We start from the raw sequence: 24,529 nt of genomic DNA, 5'->3' as shown, positions 1-24,529 counted from the left end.
TGTGATATTAACGAATTCTCCCAACTTTTCTAACGACATTGACCCTTTTTTTTTTTTTTTTTTTTGTGTGTGTTTACCTCAGAAAATGCTTAATCACTTTTTAAAATTCAAAAAACTAATTGTCAAAACCCAAACAACTGGAAGTCTGGAACCAATTTTGCATTTATCACTTTTTTTTTTTTTTTTCCTCTTGTTTTTGTTTGTCTGTTTAGCTGTTTTATTTGCCCAGAAAAAAATCCCAGTCACGCCCTTTGGATAAATAAGAGTGCCAAAGGCAATGCAATTTCCGGCTATGCTGAAAAATTGGACAACAGCTAGCATCACTTTCTGAGTTAATACAGTCAAAATCTTACAAAAATGCTGTACAAAAAGACAAGGGAAATCTGCTATAATACATCTTTATGATACAATAATGTACATTAAACAGTTACAGCTGTTATGTTGAAGACATGTGAAGGTGGAAAAAGACTAATATTTCTGCACTAGGAAGTGCTTTAACCATTAGGTATCTTCTCCTTCCTCTTTTTGAAGTCTCGAAGCACTTTCTCCCTCTCCAAAGGAGTTGCAGAAAGTAACCACTTGCTAAATTCAAGCTCTCCTATACCCACAAACTGAGCAAGGAGGCTGTATTGTCTTCTCTTCTTGTCTTTGATTGAAGAAATATTTTCCTTCTCACTTAAAAACTCTGGTTTGCTTCTCCTTGCCTTAGGGATGCATGGCTGCTTAAGCCTATCATTCTCAGGGATGCTTAAATCCATCTTCCCTTGAATCCCAGCTCCAACATTGACTATGTCTTCATTACGATGAGCATATACAATTCCTAAACACAATGATCATTACACAAATTAATGAATATGTGAAATCATTCCCCCATGTTTTCGAATGCAAATGAAGAGAAATAGGAACTAAGAAATTGAATTACAAAGAAAAAGACAAGCGCACCCATGTTTTCGAGTGCTGGTTTACTTGTTTTAGCCCTCTCAGAATCACTAGGCACCCTGGTTTCAGATTCAGATGAAAATGTTACATCCACTTCTTTTGATGAAACAAAATTGTTTCCAAGTTCAGTTAACCCTTGTTTTGTACTAAGATGATGCCCATCTTCTTGACCCTGCTTTTCATGTAATTCAATGATCTCACTTGTAAAGAGCTTATCAGATAGATCACGAAATAAATTGCAGATTCCAAAAAGCTCGCCTTGAAATTCCTTGCAATCCTGAAAAGGTGCTAATGAAGTGAAAAGCAAGAACTCTACCATTAGAAATTAAAAAAAAAATAAATAAAATCAAGAATGATGCCAGCAACCAAAACTGAGGGGCTTATTATGTACCTGGACACCTTCAAAATATCGTTTTTCCATTTTTCCGGAAACAGCTATATTCGATAGCTGCTGTTTGTACACCTGACGGGAATAAACAAGTTCCTCAAGGGAACCAGCTGCAAGAAGGCGGAAAACCACAACATGCCGCTTCTGCCCAAACCGAAAGGACCTATCCTGGGCCTGTAAGTCTTGGGCAGGATTCCAGTTCGGATCAAATATTACCACACGATTTGCGCTGACAAGATTCAATCCAAGCCCCCCAGCTCGAGTTGATATAAGGAATACCTGAAACAAGAATTTAGAGTCCATTTAGTGATTTGGATCACAAACTTAATCTTAAATTTTTAATTTGAAAGTGTACTTGTTTGCTTGGACTTGAATTGAAGTCATCCACTAGAGACTGGCGCAAGTTACTTGGAGTGGAACCATCGAGTCTTGAGAAACAGTAGCCTCTGCGAATAAGAAATTTCTCGAGTATGTCCAGCATCCTGAGAAGAGTAGATCAACTTCAGGAGCAGAGAAAGAGACACACCCAACAAAATAAGGCATACACACAGAATTCACTGAAAATGCTCACACTAGTCCTCATAAATGTTAACTGTATAACCTTTATAAGTAACAGAAAAGTACAACACAAAGAAAACCTCAAAATATTTCCTGAAAGAACATATTTGCCTATCTTTACATCTACCAATCTTAAGGATCTGGAACGCAAAATAGTTCGTACACCGCTCGCTAGTTGTGAGACTGGACAGGATAACAATTTGCCCTTATACCCAATGAATATTTTTGCTACTTCACAAAATAAGAATCGCCATCTACCCTTTAATTTATTGTCTATTTCTTCTTCTTCTTCGCCTCCTTTTACTATGCTTGCTAAAGTTCTAAGAACCCTTTAGCAACAAGTAGCCTCATCAATAATCTAAGAATTTCAAGCAGATACTTGGGAGCTGGCCCTTGAATTTTGAGTAACATATAGGAAAGTACCAGCTTTTAGACACAGGTCAACATCAAATGGCAGCAGTTCAGGACTCTCTTGCCAAATTCTCACAGAACCAGCACACAACTTTTTTATGTCTTGCTATCACTCTTAGGAATGCTTCTCTTTTCTAGCTATTATCAATTTGTCCAAAGTGCATAATTTGAATCGAGTTGATTAATGTGAAGTTTGGTCTATCTAATTGGATTCACAATTGCCACGCCAGCTATACATTACCTGACAGAGTAACTGAACAAAAGTACTTTATCGCCCTCTGAAAGCCATGAGAACATTAGCTTTTCCAGTGCTCGCATTTTGCCACAATGTTTGACGTCACTTAGGCCCATGAAGCTCTCACTTTGGGTATTCCCTCCTGCCAAATCAATATCAGGGCCAAAGACAGCCGAGGCAAACTCTGCATCTTTCTTTTGTTTATCTGGGTCATCCTTAGGGTTAGGCTTAATCAATTCCAGGTGATTGCTTATCTGTGTCCAAATATTACACGTGTAAAAAGGCAGAAATTTATTTTATTTTTGGTTAAATATGCTATAACCTTATTTAAGAAAAGTAGAATAGCTTCAGTACATGTGAAATCCACCAAAGGTGGTCCTAGCAGTTACAATCTAATCTTTAGAAGATCTAGAAGGTAAACAAGAAGTAAGATCACAATATTAAATATAACGATATAAAACAGCTGGAAACAACTTTACTTTAGGTAATGGCACAACCTACATAACTCTTAACTTTAATAGCCGTTGGTACGTTCAAGGGAGGGTCCATATGAACAATTCTACCAGTGTGGCAGCACCCGTGTGGGTTTAGAGCCCACATGGGCAGTGCCTTGATAAAGCTTTAAAAGAGCTGTTCATGGTGATCGGAAAGTCTCTGGCAAAAGAAAAGAAAAATTATATCATTTTCAGTTCTGCCCAACCCCCAACCTGTATACTTAGGATGTTGGTTTTGGTAGCTCGACAATTTCTGTGGCTATTCTCAGTCGAATCTCGGTGTTTCACAGTGGTTGGTGAGGCTCTTCAATGGCTCTGGTGTTTTGCGACAGTCATTGACGTTGTTTTTGGTGTTTTGATAGTTGGATGGCTCGGGTAGTATCCTTGTGGTTGTCGTGGGTAAGGTCTGGCTTTCGTTGGAAAATTTCCGGTAAGTTTTTGAAGAAAATGTGGTTTTCTATGGCTTTTGTGGTGTTTACCGGTGATTTCTTCAGCCCCAGTAACCTCCGTTGTAGTTGGTTGACTGTTATTGGTTGTATTGATCATTAATCAAATGTTATTGTTGGTAGTATTGATCATCAATAGTGATCGCCGTTGGTTGTTGGTGGTATTGATCATTGGAATCATGATCGTTGTAGTTGGCTGTCGAAATCCGACCAGCCTTGGTGCTTTTCGGTGGGTTTCAACCGGCTCTTGGTATTTTCTAGTGAGATCCAACCGACCTTGGAGTTTTGCGGTGAGATCCAATCAACTCTTAGTATTTTGCGGCAAGATCTGATCAGCCTTGGTGTTTTACGGTGGTTTCCGATCACTTATTGGTGTTTCCAGTGAGATTCAACCAACCTTGGTGTTTTAGCAGTAGGATTTGACCACAAGTTCAATTTTCCAGCGAGTTTTCGATTGGTGTTGAAGTTTTTGGCGAATTTTGGTTTGGTGTTGCGTTTTTGTGGAATTTCAGCTTCTTTATGTTTGGTTTAGCGCAATTTCTATTTCATGTTTTTTTATAAGTTTGTCTTTGTATTGTGTACTCCAAGTTGTTCCAGCTTGAGGGAGAGTATTAGAGTATATTTTTCATTTGCTTATTTCTTTCAAGATGAGGGGACTATAAGCCCAGCTTGAAGGGGAGTGTTAGAAGAGTTATTAGAGTTTGTGAGAGTTATAGGGTTTGTGAGTATTTTGGTCATTGTTATATTTCTCAAAACCTATATAATGAGATGTGTGAGGTACACTACGTAACAGTAACGAGCCTTCACCTGTTATTTAAACCATTCATCCAAACTACAACAACGCCTAAAAACCTATTTACTGTTCAGTGTCCATTGTAGTAATAATACAAAACTGAAACAAATTTTAAAAGCTCAATCACCTGTTGCAACTTGACAAGGCAAGGAAGGACAAGGCAAAAGGGGCACGAATCACAACCATCTGGGTTGTCCCTGTGAAGGTAAGGCCAAATGATTCCATTTGGTACAGTCCTTTTGCAACATTCGACTTGAGTAAGAGGGCTTCCACAGCTACATGGAAGGTCCTTATTTATAAGGCATTGGACTTCTGGTAGTTGTAACATTCTACTGTACACCCGTTTCTGCAATTCACTCATGGCACAGAATACGACATTATCCTCCTTCCCCATCATAAGATGCCCAATAGTCTCCTCCTTTGTCCTTCTTAACATGTATTTACGAAGAACTGCCACTAGATGCTGTTTTCGCTCATCAGCAACCCGTACAAATCTTTCAGGAGCAGTTGACCTCTGACCATGCTTGAGGGGTTCATCATAAAACTCCCGGAAATGTTCCCGTGTTCCCAAGGACCCTGGTGCAACCCAGTCAAAGAGATTAAACAATTCCATTATTTTATTCTGCATTACGGTTCCTGTCAGACCAAAACGTTTTGGGGTTTTAATTTCTAAACATGCTCCATAAAGCTTTGACTTTTCATTCTTAAGCCGGTGCGCCTCATCAACAATTACAATCTCCCATTTAACCTCGGACAATATTTCGCCATGAATTCTGTATGTGTCAAAACTGGTAATAAGAATCTCAACCGCACCTACTTCTAATTTCTCATATATCAGATCGCGGTTTGCACCTTGGTAAACAGAAACACTAAAGGTTGCCCACTTAGAGAATTCACTCTCCCAATTGTGGATAACAGAAGTGGGGCAAATTATTAGTACTGGGTCCTTTTTGCCAACCTGATTTTCCTTCAGTATCGTGGAATGAAAACCTTCTCCTTCTTTACCATACACAGCAGCCAGGAAGGCAATTGTTTGAATGGTCTTGCCAAGTCCCCTGTTCAAATTTAAAATAGGAAGAATATCTTGATTATTCCACCAGGAAGTTTGACATGGAAATCAAAAGCAGCAAAGCCACATGCATGCATATGCACCTATGCAACAAATAAACACAAACAAGAGTGCACACACCCCTACCTTCTACTTGGTCCAAGAATTTTACAGTATAACAACATCAGGAGGGTTAGTACACAGTGTTGGTCCCACTTAAGTGGCCACTGAGAAAGGGACCATTTTCCGCAATGAGATGCAACCATCAAGATGGAATGCATGGATATCACACTGTCAGGATATATAATTACGGCAAAACACTCTTCAAACAATTGGTTGTGGACTGCATAATACCCAACAGCATTTTCTTAGTTAATTTCAGGAAAATTTAGGCACAGTTTTTCGTAAAATTTTGTAAGACTCTTTTACTTTTTAAACACTGGAAATCATTTTTCGAACAATAGTTATCCAAACAAGTTTTTAGATGTGACCACCACTAATTCTCTTTTCAAGATAAACACAAAACACTTTTCAAAAAACAAAATACTTTTTGGAAGACTTCTTCTAGATTTATATCAGAATGTTTTGAAAACACATGCTTAGTTCTTAGAAAAGCAAGTGAAGCATCTTTGAAGATACGGCTCAGTTTGTCCAAACATGCACAAGAAAAGGTCAAGGCTGACCTTGTTAGTTATAAAAATAAAAATAAAAATAAATAAATAAACAAAAATAAACAGTGGAGGTTGGCCTCCATGGGGTGGAGGCAGCCACTCCTTCATTGGAATTTTTTTTTTTTTTTTGATAGGTTCCTTCATTGGAATTTAAAGGTAGGTCTCCCTTTCGGTGTCCACCCGCGCAGAAGGTGGTGAGGGTTTGGATTTTCACCCCCTCCACCACTCAAAAGGCGACATGGGTGGAACTCCATACTCTTGCCCAACCTCTGCAATGGTGGATATCCACTCCTGTAGACGAAAGATAGGGTGGAACTCACCTTGTAAGGGAAGGGTGAAACTCCACCCCACCCCCAGTGGGGGTGAGGACCTCTCCGAGGAAGGGGTGGCGGCCTGGAGGCCAACTTCCAATAGGTTCAAATAAAAAAAAAAAAAAAAAAAAAAAAAGTTTCCTTTTTTGCTTTGTTTCTTTTATATTTTGAAAAAAAATTATTTTCAGAATTAAATCAAAACACTTTCTATTTTGCAATGTGACCCCACAAATAACACCTTTTCAAATGTGGCCCCACAATCACCTCTTTTCAATTTTTACTTTTTTCAAAATACTTCTCAAGACACAAAACCGAAAACATTTTTCGAAAACTACAGAAACAGAAATTCAACTACATGAGCAATTCAAAAATTTATAATTCTACTCACATGTCATCTCCAAGGATGCCTCCATGGTTGTTCTTGTATAAATTATATAAAAACATCACTCCCCCTCTTTGATGTTCAAGCAACCTACAGTTGATAGATGCGGGAACCTGAAAAAGATTGCTTTAGCTTAACAGACTCCTTAATTTTCTAAAGCTTCATCATGTAACAATTCCATACTATGTTCAATGTTGTAATGACCAGAAAAATAAGTAATGGCCAAAATTAATCTGGTGAGAACAGCAATTTACACTAACAGTGCAATTGAACATTTCATTAAGATGAAAATTCATCCTTTTGGGCTTTCCCTATAGACGACAAATTCAATCATTTACTCTTCGATTGATGAGAAGTGTGCAGAAAAGAAAAGAGAAGAAAACAGGAAACCCATAACAACCAATCCAAGTTATCCAACATCAACCTATTAAAAATGTCAACTTTCCAATTTTTTTCTGTATGTTTTTTAGGCAAATAAAAATATACATTTAATGTTCTCCAGCACGATTCAGCATCCAAAACAGTTAACCGATGATCCTATTAATTGGTAGATAGAATTATACTCCTCCATTATTATCATTCAAGCAAAGTGCTTCATTAGTCTCCCAATACTGAATCACTTGGACAATTTCCATTTTCATCCAGTTTGGTGGTTTCTCCCAATACAAAATCAGTATTTCAACATCCATTCATATACATATCCAACTGAATTTGGAAAGGAAAACGATAAACAAGCAAGACCACAAATTTAACTCACAATATTCACTAACACATTATAGAATACTACAATACTCAAGCAAGACCACAAATTTGACCCACAATTATGCATTAACACGTCATACAAAAAAATGGGTTCTAAGAAAAAAAAAAAATTGGGCAATTATATAATCACCTGTACTACTGGAATTTCATTCTGAGAGGACAAAATCAATGGCTCAAATGGTCCTGTATTGTCAAACTGCAACTGACCCAATTTGGTGGTTCTCCCAAACCCTTTTGGTTCTGGCGCTTTCTGTCCTTCTTCTTCCTCTTCTTCTTCATTTCCATCACCATTATGGCCTTGAGGTTGCTTAGTTGAAATCTGGGATTGAATTGGGGGCAGAGAATCTGGGTCTTGGAGGCGCAGAAGCTGCCGTGAGAGAGAGGACTTGGGGGGTTTTCTAGGGATTATGGGGTCAAAGCTGTGGGTTAAGGATGCGGAGGACAACGACGACGAAGGATTGTTTGTGCAGGGCTTGAGGGTTTCTTTGAAAAGGTGCAGTGACATTGATGGTGAGGAAATTTTTGCAACAATTTCAGAGAAAGTGTTTTTGGGATTTGTAATTTTAAAGTTCTTTGTTGTTTCCAGAAAACAAAAACAGACTAACCGCCCAAAGGGCATTGGTTATTTCAATTTTTATTTTATTTTATTTATTTATTTATTTTTTTAAAGACTATGTTTAGCATAATCACGTATAATTGTTTTACAATTTGATGATGTGACAGTAAAATCAACTCATAAATTTTTATTTATTTATTTATTTTTTTTTTTTTTTAACATCTGTTGATTCAATAACTAATTTTTACCGCTATTTCATTCAATTATGTAGCAATTGTACATGAATTTACTATATAGTTATTCTTTTTAGAATAAAAAAGGGGTTTATTAATTTGTGTACAACTGCCAAATAACTGGATGATATAGAAGTAAAAAATAGTCATTGGATCAGTATCGTAAGAAAAAAAAAAAAAAAAAACAATTGATCCAAAGACTGATTTTGACTACTACACCATTTAATTGCATAACAATTGTACATGAATCTACTAAATAAAATTACTCTCTTAATTTATATGAAAACCATGTCCAATTATACTAATTTAGTGACTTAATTTTTATTTTTTTTGTTAGGATGCATAGTACTTTTTCAATTTTGATGATGTAGGCTGATCAGACCAAAATTTAAGACATTCACTTTTTGGATTTCATATTTTTATCAAGAAATTGGTACTAAAATAATATGAAGCTTAATCATTAGAGAGAATTAAAATAATTAATCAAAAAAAATATAAATGGTATCAATGAATAAGCTCCACATTATTTTGATACTAATTTCTTAGTAAAAATTTTGGTGTCCATAGATTTTTTTTTTTTTTTTGGAGATTTTGTTGGGTCTTGGAGTATTAATGGTAGTGACCTATGGTGCCAGAATGAAGTCGTCACAAAAATAAAAAGAGCTACCAAATTCCAAGTAAAACTGTCATAAGGTAAATAATATAGAAGGAAATAGCCACATAGGTCACTCTTTTGAGTAGGGTTATTATTTTATCTCAATTGATTTGTAAGTTTATTTATAGACTTAATTGAGATCAATAAAAGCATTTTGGTGAATTTTAAAACTCAAGTTTTTTTTTTTTTTTTTTTTTTTTTTTTTCTGAGGCCTATATTCAGGTGCAGCACAAATAATACTCTTATAATTCTTTAAAAATTAAAATTTTACCCCCTAAATTTTTAATTTTTAAGTTTTATCGCTCAAATTTCAAATGCTAGCTTCACCATTGCCTATATTCTCTCCGAATAACTTATACCAATCCATTACGCACTTGAAATCTGAGTAGGTAATTGTGCATGACCGTGTTGAGATAAAAATTTATTTTTAATGTTTTAAAGTTGATATTTGTATCTATAATGCGTTTTTAAGAGCACTAGCAGCAAATACTAAATCATTTTCCTTAAATTTAAGGAATAAAACTACTTTTTACTTCACTATCCAAATACTTTCCTAGCAAATTTCCTTAATTTTTAACTATATCATTTAAATAAAAGTTTTACTTTTTTTTTCTTTCTTTATTTCATAATGGTGAGAGGTGAGAGGAGATACAACTTGAAAGAGAGGATTGAATTTGAACCCATGAAAGGGGAAGATGAGTGCTGTTAGAGGAGAGAGGAGAGATAATATTTGTCTTTTCAGGATTATAATAAGGAAAAATGCCAAATCAATCCCAGTAGTTTACTTGATTTGCAATTAACTCTATGCAGTATCAAAATGAATACTTGAGGTATGCCCAAAAAATAATTTAGTTCCTACAATCAAATTTCGTTTACTGACTTAACAAATTCTAATAGCGTGAAAACTAAAACGTTAGAGCCAACAGAATTTTGATATTTGTCATGTTTAAGTTAATACTACACTAACAGAATCTATTAAATTAATGGACGAAATTTGACCGTAGGGACTAAATTATTTTTTTGGCATACCTCAAGGACCTTTGAGTTCATTGTAAATCAGCTAAATCACAAAAACTAATATTGCATTTTTCCCTTATAATAATCCGTTGGGTAGAGAATGGGTTATAGGATGTTTGTTGCTAGTGCTCTAATTTTTTTTTTTTTTTTTTGAGATTTTATTAAAAAAAAAAAACATATAATATATGTTAATATATGAAATTTTAGTAAACCATTAGTGACATCAGGTAAATCATGAGTTGCATATCCATCGAACTGAATTCTGTCAAAATGTATTCAAATCAAGAGGAGGAGGAGGTTCCCTCATCTTCCGAGGAGGTCATGCTAGCTGCTAGAATTAAAATAAAAAAAGTTCAACATCATCATGATAAATTAGTCGGAGCATACAGGATATTCATTTTGATATCCTGACCTTTTCAACATCTTAATGGCAAGAAAAACGAATAATTATTATAAAAAATAGAAGAAGGTGAAAAAATGAAATAACTATTTATATTCAGTTTGATGACAACACATATTTATATTCACTAGAAATTCAAATTCAATTTTTTTCTTTTTTTTTTTGAAAAATATGGAAATTCTATGGATGAAATTTCACAAGCATAAAGCTCTTACATCACTGAGCATACAGCTCTGAAAAATCATAGTCAAAAGATATGAAGGTTATAAAGTCATAAAATGACTTCAAGCTTCCGTTAATCCATGTACAATTACATTTAAGGAACAGATCTGCTTCGTACAGACTAGATCTAGGATATGGGTAGTTCAAATACAAAAACAAAAATAAAAAATAACTAGAAACTAAAAATCCGGTCGTGAGAGTTAAGCCTCCACACTGATCTACTCCATCTTCAACCTAAAGGAAAGGACAACAAATTCATCTTCAACCCGAAGGACAGGACAAACAATTCTAAGGGCTTAAAAAAAAAAAAAAAAAAATCATATTCTATTTAGAATAATGCTATATACCACATTTTTATTTCATAACTATCTCATAATATTGATCATCAATCCCAATCAATTTGGATTTTTTTTTTTTTTTTTTTTTTTAAAGTTGATTGGTACTACTATGTCAACATTGTAGGATAAAAATATAATTTCCAACATTACTATTCAAATTTCAATGCTATAATTATCCTACTGTGCTAATTTAATAATCCTAACCAACTATTAGATAAATCCTTATTATAAAAAAAATGAAAAACCAATCTCTATAGTTACATTGATTTGCAAAAAGCTCTTTTAAGGTTTAAAAATGTTCTAAATGCTCATTGTAATATGCAAAAATAACAAATAGGTCATTACACTAAACTTCCATCTATTTTTGTTTCTTTTTTAACGAAAATTGTCAAATGCCACGTTAGCATCAATCAATATAAAAATGACAAATTGGTCATTACACCAAACTTTCATCTATATATATATATATATATTTTTTTTTACGAAAATTGTCAAATGCCACATTAGTATCAATCAAATCATGACACGTGTCACATAGGATAAAAAGATTTTATATATATAATTTTTTTAAAAAAAATAAACAAATGGGGGTGGTCAAGCCATCCCCTTTAATTTGGCTAAGCAGGAGGTGGTACAAGCTAAGGGTATAGTTCGACCATACTCTTCGTGTATCGCTGAACTAATGTATCAACATTAATAATGGAATAAAAATATAATTTCTACTCGAGCCTTTAAAAAAACAAAAAAAACAAAAAACAAAAAAGCTGCCATTCTTGTAATTGACTTCTTAAATTCCTTATATTCAACTTCAAACAACATTAAAGTGTCAACCGTTTAGATTCTCTCTCAGTGCATTGCGATCAATTTACAACTCTTGTTAGTTGATCATTAGCAAGACAGCTGGTACCCTTATCACACCAAGTGCTAAAGGATATTTTGTACAACCCAATACTTAGCGAAAAAAAGGATATTTGACTCAACCTGAATTTTTATTCTTGAAAATTAATTAAATTATTAAATTTTTTATTCTTTATCGGTTTAAACTTTTGAAATAATTTAGGAGGTTATTCATTTATGGATTTGGCTTACATGCTGTATGCTGTAGTTTAGTCAACGGTCAAGATTGAATTTTTCAAAATATCTTTTCATTTTCTCTTTCCTATTAAATGCTTCTAAAGGTAAGTCAACTTTAAGATTCAATTCAAACCGTTGATTAAACTACAACATACATGTTGTTATTAAAATAACAGCATGTAAGCCAGATCCTTTATTTATTAGTTGCGAGGTTATCTAGTACTAATCTTATCAAACTATTGGTCAAATGAGAGAAATGGTTTTTTATTGGACTCTTGCTTCCTCGGGAAGTAGAGTTATAGTTGAATAATAAAAACGTCATTTCTCTACTCTATAAATTGATACAATATTCATCAGTTTCTTGTAACTTGAGAGGGTCAAGTGAGAAATTAAAAACCATTTTCTGGTGTACGTGTTTAGATCAAGATTCAAAGAAGATTTTGTTGCTATAAATTCTGGTATGTTCTTTGTTCTCGGTTTAAGATCTTAGAATTTATAAAATGTTACATAGATTTATGTTATAACATATGTATATGGATGTGTCTGTATATATTGTTTTTCTGACAAACCACGATTAAATAACATTCGTCTCTAATCTTATATCAAACATAAAACAAGAAGAACATATAAATGGAGGAAAAAAAAACATTCTCAAATTAATCTGAGGTAATTAATGTGATGTACACATTTAATGATAAAGTTTTTTCTTTTCAATTCAGATTAAATTATCGTTAATTCATTTAAGCTAATAATTAAAATTGAAGGCACTGCAATTAATCGTATTCAACAAAATTCAAGAAAAAGGTCAAAATAATTTATTATTGGAGAACTCGTTTTTAAATTTGGCCTTGTGCCAAATGAAATGGAGAAGATAAACTTTCCGTTTGCCATCAAGAGATAGACCAAGAAATTTATTTATAATAGGCCGTTTGATGTTAATTAATTAGCATTATTAGCCTTTATTGAGCCCAAAAAACAAGTTATTTGCTTTGTATTCAATTTAAACGATAACTGAAGCCATAAAGTGAAAATTACCTATCTTTTTGGTGAGATAAGTACATAACATTTGAACGGGAAAATATCGAGCTAGTTATAGTTTATGGGTATTTTTATCTTTTTACTTTTTGAGAAAACAAAAATACCCCTATATTCTCCTATATTCTCTAGGATCCTATTTCGATAAGTATGTATTATCGCAATTGGGATTTTATGAAAGTTATTTAATTTCTAATAAAACTGATATAGTTGAAACGTGTTAAAATTGTCAAAATTGTAAGTATAAACGTTATTTTTATTTTTTTTTATTGTTTTATTTTTGGCGAGATGACCAATGAAAGAATTTGAAACTTTAATGCCATGAAATGACAAAAAAAATTACGTTTTATTTTTATTATAGCATAAAACAGAAAGAAGAAAGCCCTTTAAAAAACACATTTCCAAGATAAAGTTAATTTTAATGACCGTTGAGTCTCTTGCATGGCGCGACGTGTAGCAGCCCTCATTCGCAGAGACATAAAAGTGTCTCGAAACGCTTACAAAATTTATTGCACCTACCTAAAAAGCCAGCCAATACTGTCGTCGTCATATACTTACTTACAACGGTCACCTCCTCAGAAACCCCTCTATATATTCCCCACCGACCTCACCTTCGTTTCTCATTCCACCTCTCTCTCTCTCTCTCCTCCTCTCTATTTTGCAGTTGCAGAAGCAGTTGGATATTAATGGGGTCTAAAAGAGTTCTTGGTGTTCTGTTTGTGATATTAATGGGGTTTCTTAGCACATCTCAAGCTTACAAATTCTTTGTCGGTGGCAAAGATGGCTGGGTATTAGACCCTTCTGAGAGCTACTCTCACTGGGCTGAAAGAAATAGGTTTCAAGTCAATGATACTCTCGGTAACCCCTCTCTCTCTCTCTCTCTCTCTCTCTCTCTCTATATATATATACAAAATCAATAATGTTTTTTTTTTTTGAAAATATACTTGCCCTTTAGATCATCACCACATTTTTATTTCTGTCATCAAATTTTAAAAGGTGACATGCCCTGTACTCCCCTATGCTACTACTACTGCAAGACAAAGTTCTTGTTACTGTCGGTCAAATTAGAAACTTTTTATTTTTCTCTTTAAAATACCATTAAAATGATTAAAAAAATATTGATTTGAATTTTTTTTTTTAAATAAAGATACCAAACAAGGGTATTTTCAAATTATTATTTTTAATAACTTCAAGTGTATTTGGAGGATAAAAATGCTTTTTTTTTTTTTGGACTCATGATGATATGTAATTTTTCAAGGCTAAAACATTTTTTTCTTTTCCTTTGACAATGATTTAATATTATGCGTATTTTATTATTTCTTCCTATTGGTGTAGTTTTCAAGTACAAGAAAGGATCCGACTCGGTTTTGGTCGTGACAGAGGAACATTACCATGCATGCAACACCACGAGTCCGACACAGTCCTTGGCCGACGGCGACTCAATCTTTAAGTTTGGCCGTTCGGGTCCATTTTTCTTCATCAGCAGCAAAAACTGCCAAAAGGGTCAGAAACTAATCGTCGTTGTCTTGGCCGTGCGGAACAAAACTCACCACTCTCCTCCGCCTTCTCCTTCTCCTGTGCCCGAATCACCCGTGTTGCCGTCTCCGTCGCCATCCCCGACTGAAGACACTCCAACATCGGCCGAGAGCCCGAAAGGAGTGTCACTAGGTAGTCTGCCGCCTGGTGAGAGTCCATCAGATTTTAATTCCCCAGCACCGGCTCCAGCTCCAATGGGAAAATCTGGTGCATCCGGTCGTGCTGACGGTTCGGTTGGGTTGGCTTTGGGTGTTAGTATTGGGGTGAGTGTGGTGTTAAGCAGCATTGTAGGGATGGTTTAGAGACACCAGAATAATGGAGTCCCAAATATAATAGGGTTTGGTTTTGAAGATATTTTATTTTTAGTTGGATTTTAATTCATATTGTTTTTTCTTTTGGTTCATAAGTTACCGGATAAATGCAATTTTTTTTTTTTTTCTTAATTTCTAAAACTAATGTCGAAATGGATATTCTTCTTCTTAGAGCATATATGCTATCTGTTTTATTTTTTAGTAATGTTACAAGTGGTAACATATTATTAGAGTCGCGGCCGGCCACTAAAAAGTTTTAGACACCTTCCAATCACTTGTGAACACGTGATTTTCTTGAACGGATTTGATGATTCGCCGCCCCATTTTTGTCATTTTCTACTTCTGATTGTTCACTACAAAAATTGACATTTTTTTTTACTAGCCATTTCTAACGTATTAATGGCACTGACATATCAGAAAACTCTTCTAACGTGTCAGAAACTAGAACGTTAAAAAAAAAATTTTGACGTTCCAGTTTTATCTCGTCAAAATTTTTTGACGTGTCACACCGTTTGACACGTCAAATATATATATATATATATAAATTTATATATTTTCTGAATTATTCGGGTTTATACCCAGATTTACGTATTAATCTGATATATATATATATATATATATATATATATATATATATATATATATATATATCCAATATCCAATATATCCAATGCATTCAATTCAATCAAATATCTAGCTACTACATTATTCAATACATTCAATTCAATCCAATATCTACTACATTATCCAATACATTCAATTCAATCTAATATCTACATTTACATTATCCAATACATTCAATTCAATCAAATATCTACATTTAAATTATCCAATACATTCAATTCAATTCAATTCAATCCAATTTTTACATTTACATCCAATTAATCTCATACATTCAACAACATCTCCAATAAATCTAATTAATCTAATACATCAAACATATCCAACCTCATTTCAAACATATTCAGTACATCAAACATATCTAATACATTAATCCAATACACCAAACATATTCAATACATCCAACCTAATACACATAAAATTCCAATTCAATTTGTATATACATCAAATACATATGAAATTCCAACACAAATTAATTAAATAAAATTCCAATACATATACTACGTTCCAACACAACACAAAACAAAACAAATATATACATCGAAAATACATTCCAACATTACAAATATCTACATCGAAAATACGTTCCAACACAACACAAAACAAATATACAATCAAACTATCTTTGTTCCAACTACTCTCAACAAACATATAGCAAACTATATGTTTGTTATACATAGTAACAAAATATATATACAAACAAATACATCAACAAATAGTAACAAATATATATACAAGCAGCGATGAGAAACCACGTGCTCAGTCCAAGTCAACATAGTCATCCCCCAACGCCTAGCCCGCATTACTTGCAAATGAGTTGTGAATTAATAAAAAAATTCAAAACATAGATATATATACAGTGATGTAAATATACGTTAATTCTAAAATGAACCACGGGAACAATGCGTTGTAATATACAGTGATACAAATATACGTTCAATGCAGGCTATAGTCATGTTAACCAAAGAATAACAAAAATAACACAAATATAGCATTACCTCTGTCGGGCGCGAATCTAGATGTCAACGCGAGCATGGCCTCAAGCTGGCGAAAACGGGCCTCAATGATGGCATCTTTCTCTGTTATCTGAGCTTTTTGTTCTTCAATCTGTTTGATCATCTCATCCATCGCATGTCTTTGTTGTGTCCACTCATCTTCAAGTTCTCTAATCCTATCCGTCATCTGTGAGAACAAGGAGTTCCCAGGATTCTGAGACCATGCCTAGGACGGTGTATAGTACAAATGTATGCTGCCCTGCACCGGTAGAACATTCGGACCCACCTGTCGGACCCTGCCAGCGTACTCAGGCTTATTTTTGTGCGCCTGAGCATTCGCATCATTCGGTGTCCACCGTACCGTCCCTTCAGTCATGCTCGACGTCAATGTCAGGTCAATGGGTATCAATTCCTTCATCCTCTCCTGTACGTTAAATAATAAGTTAGTATCTCATATAAAGAAGGTTAATCATAAATAATTTATCAAAATATATATCGGTGAATACTTACACATCTCTCTTTGACCATTTCATTTGGATAGTTACCATCCTTCTTCGTGTGTGTCGAGATATAAGCTTGCGCTCGAGTCGTAGTAGTGCCCAAAGATAAGGTCTGCATAAAAAAAAAAAAATCATAAAAAAAAAAAACATAAACATACGGTTATATATAAGACAAATACCTCTTCATGTGTCACCCTAGCAAAGCTTATCGACCCGGTGTAATGATGTGTGTTGTTTTTTGCTCGCAATGCCTTCATGTAGGCAGCATACTCCTACACAAATACCATTTTTAATATGTCTGCCCTAACACAATTACAATTAATGAAACTACACTCGTGACCTACCTGATTCTTCTGGTCGCACCATTTATCTAACAACACATCCAAGTCGTATGCATTGTATTTCGAAACGGCATCTTGACTCATTTTCGCCTTCACGATATCAGGAGTATCACCCGGCTGAATTTTTATCGCTTCTTTCACTGAGTGTCTCCAACTCTTCAGCTTCACGCCCATATTTCGGACGCGTCCTTTTTAATCGCGTCGAGATTGTACTCAGGCGCGATGTAAAAGTCTGTTTGCACAAGTTAAAAAAGTAAGGCGTATAATTCACGTATTAACAGCGGTTGACATAATGAAATACATATGCTAAAATATAACAGATAGTTTTACCATACCATCAAGGCGTCCCATATATCCTCCTTTGTACGGGGTGGTACTTGCGTCCAGTCGTCCCGCAATCTAACATAATTCTTGCTCCTTATGATGTTGTCAGTCATCCTCCAGAATTTCATCCTGCTAAATCCTACGGGCTGCCACGCTTTATTGTACTCGCACGAGACCTTTTGCCCGGTGAGGACATCCCACGTCTTCTTCGATGGTTTAATGGTCACCACTTGAATATGGGTGCGTCGGTCTCGATCGATGCGTAACACATTAATAATTACCGATGTTAATTATTTGCAATTCAATAATAACTAACATGACTTATATACGTATTCAATATTGATATTTTTTTCAAGCAAAAATACTTATTTATTGTCCAAAGCTGGCGACTGCCCAACACATATGGAGCAGGGTCATCGGGCTGCGAGTCATGCGTGACACCTATCCTATCATCCATGTCCGCCGGTCCTTGTGTCTCGCTGTCCTTCGGTTGCGATGGCTCATAGTAGTTCAAACCTGTGTTCTCGTCAGGAAAAAATATCTGCTTTACATGGCCATGTGAACATATCCCTAACTCACTTATCGTAAGCAGCGGACTAGACATATGAAACTCTTGCTCCGTGTCGTATGTTGTCGACTGAGGCTGATACCCCATCTGGGACCCTTCTACATGCTCTGGAAGTACTGGTCTATACCCCTGGTCGTCTACCTGTGAGGACCTCCGTCGTCTACTCTTCCCCCTGGTACTCATATCAACTTGTGAAACACATCACGCACCCAATTAATTATATATACAATAAATAAAATATGCACCACAATTACCAATCAATGTAAAAAGAAGGGAAAAATACACTTTACCCCCCTGAAGTTGTACACCTCTGTTGATTTTACCTCCAATGTTTTAATTTTTTCAATTTACCCCCCTAAACTTTAATTTTTTTGCAATTTTGCCATTCTGTTAAAATTGTCTGTTATGTTGGACGGAATCTGCAACACGTGCGCTACACATTCAAGTCCGGTGAAAATGTTTCCTGTAATGCCCCTAACCCCACGCTGTATGGAAAACCCATGGCTGCTTCCTCCACGTGGTAAAGAGAAAAAAACAAACAAAAAAAAAAATATAAGAAAAAAAACCCTATCCCGTCGCTTTCCCCCCCAACCCCTAACAGCATATCCTCCACGTGTTTTTTTTAAAAAAACAGAAGAGATAAGGACAAAACCCTACCCTGTCGCTTTCTCCCCAACCCCACACAAACCGCTTTACATAGGTGTGGTGCCGTCATCAAACGAAGTGGTCCAAAATCTTCTCCACGGCTGATTCTGTCTTGGTCATCTTCGGAATACGCAAACAAGGTAATCAGCGTCTTCATTAATTTTTTTTTTCCCAGCTTTTCCCCGAAAGCAATGTTCCTTTTCCTTTCTTGTTTGGGTAAACCGATTGTTTTTAGAAATTGGGATTTGGGTAAATGTTTGTTTGTTTGTTTGTGGATTGTGAGACCACATGGTATATGGCTCATTTTTTGTGGATTGTTCCTTTATGTGCATGTTAATTTTCTGTTGGGTCGTTGTTTGGTAAAAGACAAAACCCTAGGTAGGGCCATTTTGCTTTCACATGATATTTAATTGTTTGGGTAACGTTGGGTGCATGCGTTTTTTGTTTTCCCAAAAAGAAATGTTCCTTTTCCAGCTTTTCTCCGAAAGCAATGTTCCTTTTCCTTTCTTGTTTGGGTAAACCGATTGTTTTTCTGAAATTGGGATTTGGGTAAATGTTTGTTTGTTTGTGGATTGTGAGAGCACATGGTATTTGGCTCATTTTTCGTGGATTGTTCCTTTATGTGCATTAAAATTTTTTGTTGGGTCGTTGTTTGGTAAAAGACAAAACCCTAGGTAGGGCCATTTTACTTCCACATGATATTTAATTGTTTAGGGTAACGTTGGGTGCACGTGAGTTGCAATTTCATTTAGTGGTCACATGTGACTTTGTTGCAATTTTAATGTTGCAGCTTTTCCCTACAAACTGTACAGGTGTGTGTTACTTTTGATTAAATATTGGGGAAAATAGTGTAGATGTGTGTGTTACTTTTGATTAAATGTTTTGGGAATGGTTAACGTGTAACACGTTTGGATTAATTATTGAGTGGGTTTTAGTTAAATTATAATTAAATTTAAAGTTAAGTATATAGAGTTTATACAGTAAAGTTAAGCATATAATTGTTCATTTGTTTAGGGATAAGAGATAATGAGGATTAACTGAAACATATAAAATGTCTTCCTAAATATTTTGTATCTGATTAAATACTGCATTTTACTTATTCACTTGCAGGATGGGTACTTCCAATTTGGTGTTTGAGGTGCGGTACGGGGGTTGGTTCGATCGACAGTTTGGGTGTGTTTATGTGGGGGGTGAGGTTGTAGTCCACCACGAGAGTTATGACCCTGACAAATTGTCTTATTTTGAGTTGGAAGATATGTTAAAAGAGTATGGATATAGGTCAGAAGACTTGATGTATTTTAAACACCCTGAAAAGGGTTTAGATGATGGGTTGTACCTGATAACATCTGACCATGATGTTATGTACATGGCTGCTTGTCATACTGGTATTACATTGTGCATTTATATATACAATCTTTTGTAGAGAGGGAAGGTGGTGAGGGTGATGACGATGGTGATGATGATGATGAGGGTGAATGTAGGGTCGATTTGAATGACCCCTGCTGGGCAGATAAACTTAGTGACAATGAAGATCTATTTGATGTTGATGTGGATGATGGTGACCATGGGGTTGGTCCATCGAAAGGGACTATTAATAGGGACAAGATACACTTTAAAGATGGTAATGGTGCTGGTGCTAGTGGGGATGGTGAGGATGAGGTTGAGGTTGAGGATGAGGATGAGGAGGAACATATTGATGGAAGTCATAAGGTACATAGTGTCGGAAAAATGATTTGTTTTGAAGATTATGAGGAGGATAATGACACTAACTCAGATATGGGTAGAAGTGACATATTAGTGTCACCTATACCTAGTGATGAAGAAGATGAAGCAACATCTCTCCCTACCAATTGTGACTTCCATGTTGTGGACCTAAAGGATCCAACTTTGAAGCTTAAAATGAGATTTCCAAACATACAACAGTTTAGGGAGGCTGTAAAAGAATATAATGTTAAAAGGGGGAAGGACATTTGTTTCAAAAAAAATGAAAGAATGAAGTGTATAGCTGTGTGTAGAGATGATAAGTGTCGGTACCGAGTGTATGCACGACAGATGGAGGACGAAGTATCCTTCCAAATTAGGTCTATGCAACCTAAACATGTTTGTGGCAGGAAATACAAGAGTTCAATAGTTAACTCCACTTGGATAGCAAATCAACTGATTGAGAAGTTTAAGGTTCAACCAAACATGCCTTTGGAAGTGATACAGCATGAGGTGAAGGAAAAATGGAGGGTTGATGTGACTCCGAGCATAATGTATCAGGCTAGGAGAAAAGCTGGGAAACAAATTTATGGTAAATTGGAGGGTCAATATGGTAGGTTGTGGGACTACTGTGAGACCTTGAGAAAGACCAATAAGGGTACTTGTATCATGATGAAGGTTGAGAGACCAAACCCTAATTTGCCTCCTAGGTTTCAAAGATTATACCTTTCTCTAGCTGCAATGAAGAAATGATTTATAGAGGGGTATAAGCTTATAATAGGGGTGGATGGATGCTTCCTTAAAGGTGCATTTAAAGGTCAACTCTTGGCTGCTGTGAGTAGGGATGGCAACAACAACATGTACCCTATTGCATTTGCTGTTGTTGAAGCTGAGACGAAAGACAGTTGGATTTGGTTCTTGGAAACCCTTGTCTCAGATCTTGGGACACATGATCGGCATGTTAGGCCTACATTTATTTCCGATCGACATAAGGTAAGAATTATTACCTTCTCATTTCTTATTCTTTAGGGTTTAGGGGGAAAAAAACAAAAAAATTGTTTTGCCTCATTCTAACTATATTGTCTCATATGTTTATTTTTTCTAGGGCCTTATACCTGCATTGAATGAAGTGCTTCCAATGGCAGACCACCGGTTTTGTGTTAGGCATCTCTATGCCAACTTTAAAAATGAAGGGCATAAAGGAGTAGCATTGAAGGAAATGCTATGGGGTGCAGCGTCTGCTTACACTGAAGGAGAGTTTACTGCATATATGGAGGGGTTGAGGGGAATGAACAAAGATGCCTACGAGTACTTGAACCGAGTGGATCCTAGTTGCTGGTCAAGAGCATGGTTTAGTGAGTATTCTAAGTGTGACCTCCTTGTTAACAACATTTGTGAGTGTTTCAATTCCTATATTCTTAAAGCCCGTGACAAACCTATATTGACAATGCTTGAGATGATAAGGAAAAAACTAATGAGAAGGTACCAAGCTAAAAGAGAGGGCATTGGGAAATTGACCGGAAAGTTATGTCCTAGGATAGTCACGAAGCTGGAAGAAATTGGGATAGCTGCATCAGATTGTGTTGCAGTTTATGCTGGGGAAAACATGTTTGAGGTTACTTGTCCGACTGGGAAACAATTTGTGGTGGACTTGAGAAGGAAGTTATGTGGTTGTAGGTAATGGAAAATTACCGGTATCCTATGTCCTCATGCATTTTGTGCTATACTATATGATTGCGGGGATCCTGAGGATTATGTGGATGAGTGTTATACAATAGAAAGGTACAAGAAGGCATATGCCCCTATTAGCTACCCAATGCCTAGTGAGGAACAATGGATCAAGACACAACATGACCATTTGGAACCCCCTACCTCAAGATTGCAGCCGGGTAGACCTAAGAAGCAAAGAAAGAGGGGTCCAGATGAGAGTAGAGATCCAAAAAATTCAAATAGAATGAGGAAATTTGGAGCAAGGATGAGATGCTCTAAGTGTAAGGTTTTGGGACATAACAAAAGGGCATGTCCAACCAATAGGAGTGGGGCATCCAATTATAAAGGACCTACCACGCCTGCATCAAGTGTAAGTTATTTATATAGGAGTTTGAATTCTTTACTTTATGTATTTCTTTTTACTAAATTCTATACTTGTCATAATTGTGTTTTTATTTATTGCTTTTATTTTTTAATTTTTAGTTTCACTTACTTGATAGGCACAAACCGTTGGTTCGAGCAAGAGTACAATGACTAAACCTACACAAAGAAAGAGGGGACCACAAAAGATTAATTGAATAAGTTGTAATTGTAACAAGTCCATGTTTGTCTATTCAATAATATGTACGTAGTTGACATTTGTTTGTTTTGTTTGTATTGGTTGATATAAGAAGGCAACAAACGTGTGTAACCGTGGTGGTCCACTAGTTGGTATTAGTCGTGGCCCAGAAGGTACTGCCAATGTTTTTGTGCTAAAGGTACTTTACTAAGCCGTATTTTTGTGCATATACCTCACCGTACTTTGAATTTGTGTAATATCCTTATTCTTTATTATTTTTAATATATTCCATACTCTTTTTTTTTTCCTTAAATGAAGAGTACGATTAGTGATAATGCAGTTGCTATGAGATAGGTTCCACCCCCAGGTCCACCTGCTTCAAGGACTCGATAGTCAGACAGGTTGAAGGGAATTTGCCGTAGCACTCCCATAAATCTGGATGTACCTATTCATATTGATCTTACAGGTCAGGTTGCATCTAGTCGTGCAGAAACCCAACCCAAAGGCAAACGTATTGTGACAACCATAGAGAAGGGCATTGGAGTCATGGAAGCCAAGAAGAAAAAGATAAAGCCTAATTGGAAACATTAGGACTATTTGATGATAGCTTTTTGATGTGAACAAGGCTTTGAAAGGCCTTCTTGATGTAATTTGTGATATTGTATGTGTTTTGAAACTCTTTTCCACACTTTTGGAATCAGTGGTGTAAATGATGATGAAGCCTAATTGGAAACATTTGGACTATTTGATGATAGCTTTTTGATGTGAACAAGGCTTTGAAAGACCTTCTTGATGTAATTTGTGATATTGTATGTGTTTTGAAACTCTTTTCCATACTTTTGGAATCAGTGGTGTAAATGATGATGAAGCCCAATTGGAAACATTAGGACTATTTGATGATAGCTTTTTGATGTGAACAAAGTTTTAACCTTTTTCAAGTAATTTGTCAATTGACTTGTATTTTGAAATACTTTTCTTTATTTTGGTATTATGATAGCCTATTATGATACCAATTACAAATCAATCTATGTTTAATTGCTAATTTATGGTGTAGCAAGACTTACTTAAAATTTAGTTTTCACTCCCAACATTAAACAACACAATGACAAAGCTGCATTCATCAATGCATATAACAAGTCATGTTCAAGATAGAATTCCTTAATTACACAAATACGTCAAATATAACATATTACTACACATTCATTACTTCGTTCGTCCTACAAACACGTTATAAAGACATAGAACATCAAAATAATATGTCAATTGAAGACATACAAAATCACAAAATGATGAATGTCGGCCACTGACACCCACACCACACATCAAGCCAATTTCATTCGACCAACTGTGCTTTCATGCAATGGTTTGGAACTAAATCTGAACCAAATGATGCACAAGTACAATCCTAAAATGACCCATGAACACACTAGCATTGTCTCGTAATTCTTCTTTGTTGCATGGAATTTGATCTGTCCAATCTCAATTTCTTTACGATATCCGGCAATTTCATCAGCCATTACTGACTTAAGTTGTTGGCCTTCTTTCTCCAGTTCTGACATAATCTTCGCAATTTCTTTATCCATTTCAGACTTCACCTTCCCAACCTCAATTTCAACCATCTGTTGACATCGTTTCACTTTTGCCACCAAATGGTCATATTTCTGCTTCAAAAGATTTAGTATCACTTTATCATGATCACACGGTTCAGGATCAACCCAGTCAAAGAAACCACATTCTCTGCCAATCTGTA

At 35.5% G+C, this 24,529-nt stretch overlaps 2 protein-coding genes and 1 pseudogene across 3 annotated transcripts; 2 read left to right on the top strand and 1 right to left on the bottom strand.

Moving 5' to 3' along the window:
• Window positions 1-246: 246 nt before the first annotated feature.
• On the bottom strand, window positions 247-8,005 carry SWI2 (switch 2). Of its 2 annotated transcripts, XM_059596144.2 has the most exons (8): window positions 7,569-8,005; window positions 6,683-6,789; window positions 4,392-5,319; window positions 2,538-2,785; window positions 1,683-1,809; window positions 1,331-1,606; window positions 943-1,216; window positions 247-820 (listed from the first exon to the last, which is right to left on the bottom strand). In XM_059596144.2, the coding sequence occupies exons 1-8, from the start codon at window positions 7,941-7,943 to the stop codon at window positions 495-497; spliced, it is 2,661 nt and encodes an 886-aa protein (XP_059452127.2). In that variant the 5' UTR covers window positions 7,944-8,005; the 3' UTR covers window positions 247-494. The 2 variants fall into 2 exon arrangements, with proteins under 2 accessions (XP_059452127.2, XP_088372772.1); XM_088516646.1 differs by lacking the exon at window positions 247-820 and having other exon boundaries at window positions 985-1,227.
• Window positions 8,006-13,603: 5,598 nt separating this feature from the next.
• On the top strand, window positions 13,604-14,913 carry LOC132183184 (early nodulin-like protein 3). The gene is made up of 2 exons (XM_059596591.2): window positions 13,604-13,826; window positions 14,304-14,913. Exons 1-2 carry the CDS (start codon window positions 13,655-13,657, stop codon window positions 14,804-14,806), a joined length of 675 nt encoding a protein of 224 aa, XP_059452574.2. The 5' UTR covers window positions 13,604-13,654; the 3' UTR covers window positions 14,807-14,913.
• Window positions 14,914-21,648: 6,735 nt separating this feature from the next.
• On the top strand, window positions 21,649-23,370 carry LOC148585332 (uncharacterized; annotated as a pseudogene).
• The last annotated feature ends 1,159 nt before the right edge of the window (window positions 23,371-24,529 follow it).

The sequence above is a fragment of the Corylus avellana genome, chromosome 5 (genome assembly GCF_965113065.1).
Source record: "Corylus avellana chromosome 5, dhCorAvel1.hap1.2, whole genome shotgun sequence".
Lineage (NCBI taxonomy): Eukaryota > Viridiplantae > Streptophyta > Magnoliopsida > Fagales > Betulaceae > Corylus > Corylus avellana.
Note: the sequence above shows the minus strand (reverse complement) of the source record. Positions and strands in the feature narration are given on the sequence as shown.

What these genes read in the sequence shown, in the direction of transcription:
- LOC132183184 (XM_059596591.2), top strand. Translation starts at nt 13,655, where the DNA reads ATGGGGTCTAAAAGAGTTCTTGGTGTTCTGTTTGTGATATTAATGGGG. An exon ending in TCAAGTCAATGATACTCTCG is followed by an intron (nt 13,827 to 14,303) that starts GTAACCCCTCTC and finishes CTATTGGTGTAG; the next exon opens with TTTTCAAGTACAAGAAAGGA.
- SWI2 (XM_059596144.2), bottom strand. Translation starts at nt 7,943, where the DNA reads ATGTCACTGCACCTTTTCAAAGAAACCCTCAAGCCCTGCACAAACAAT. An exon ending in ATGAAATTCCAGTAGTACAG is followed by an intron (nt 6,790 to 7,568) that starts GTGATTATATAA and finishes AATCTTTTTCAG; the next exon opens with GTTCCCGCATCTATCAACTG. An exon ending in GGCATCCTTGGAGATGACAT is followed by an intron (nt 5,320 to 6,682) that starts GTGAGTAGAATT and finishes AAATTTGAACAG; the next exon opens with GGGACTTGGCAAGACCATTC.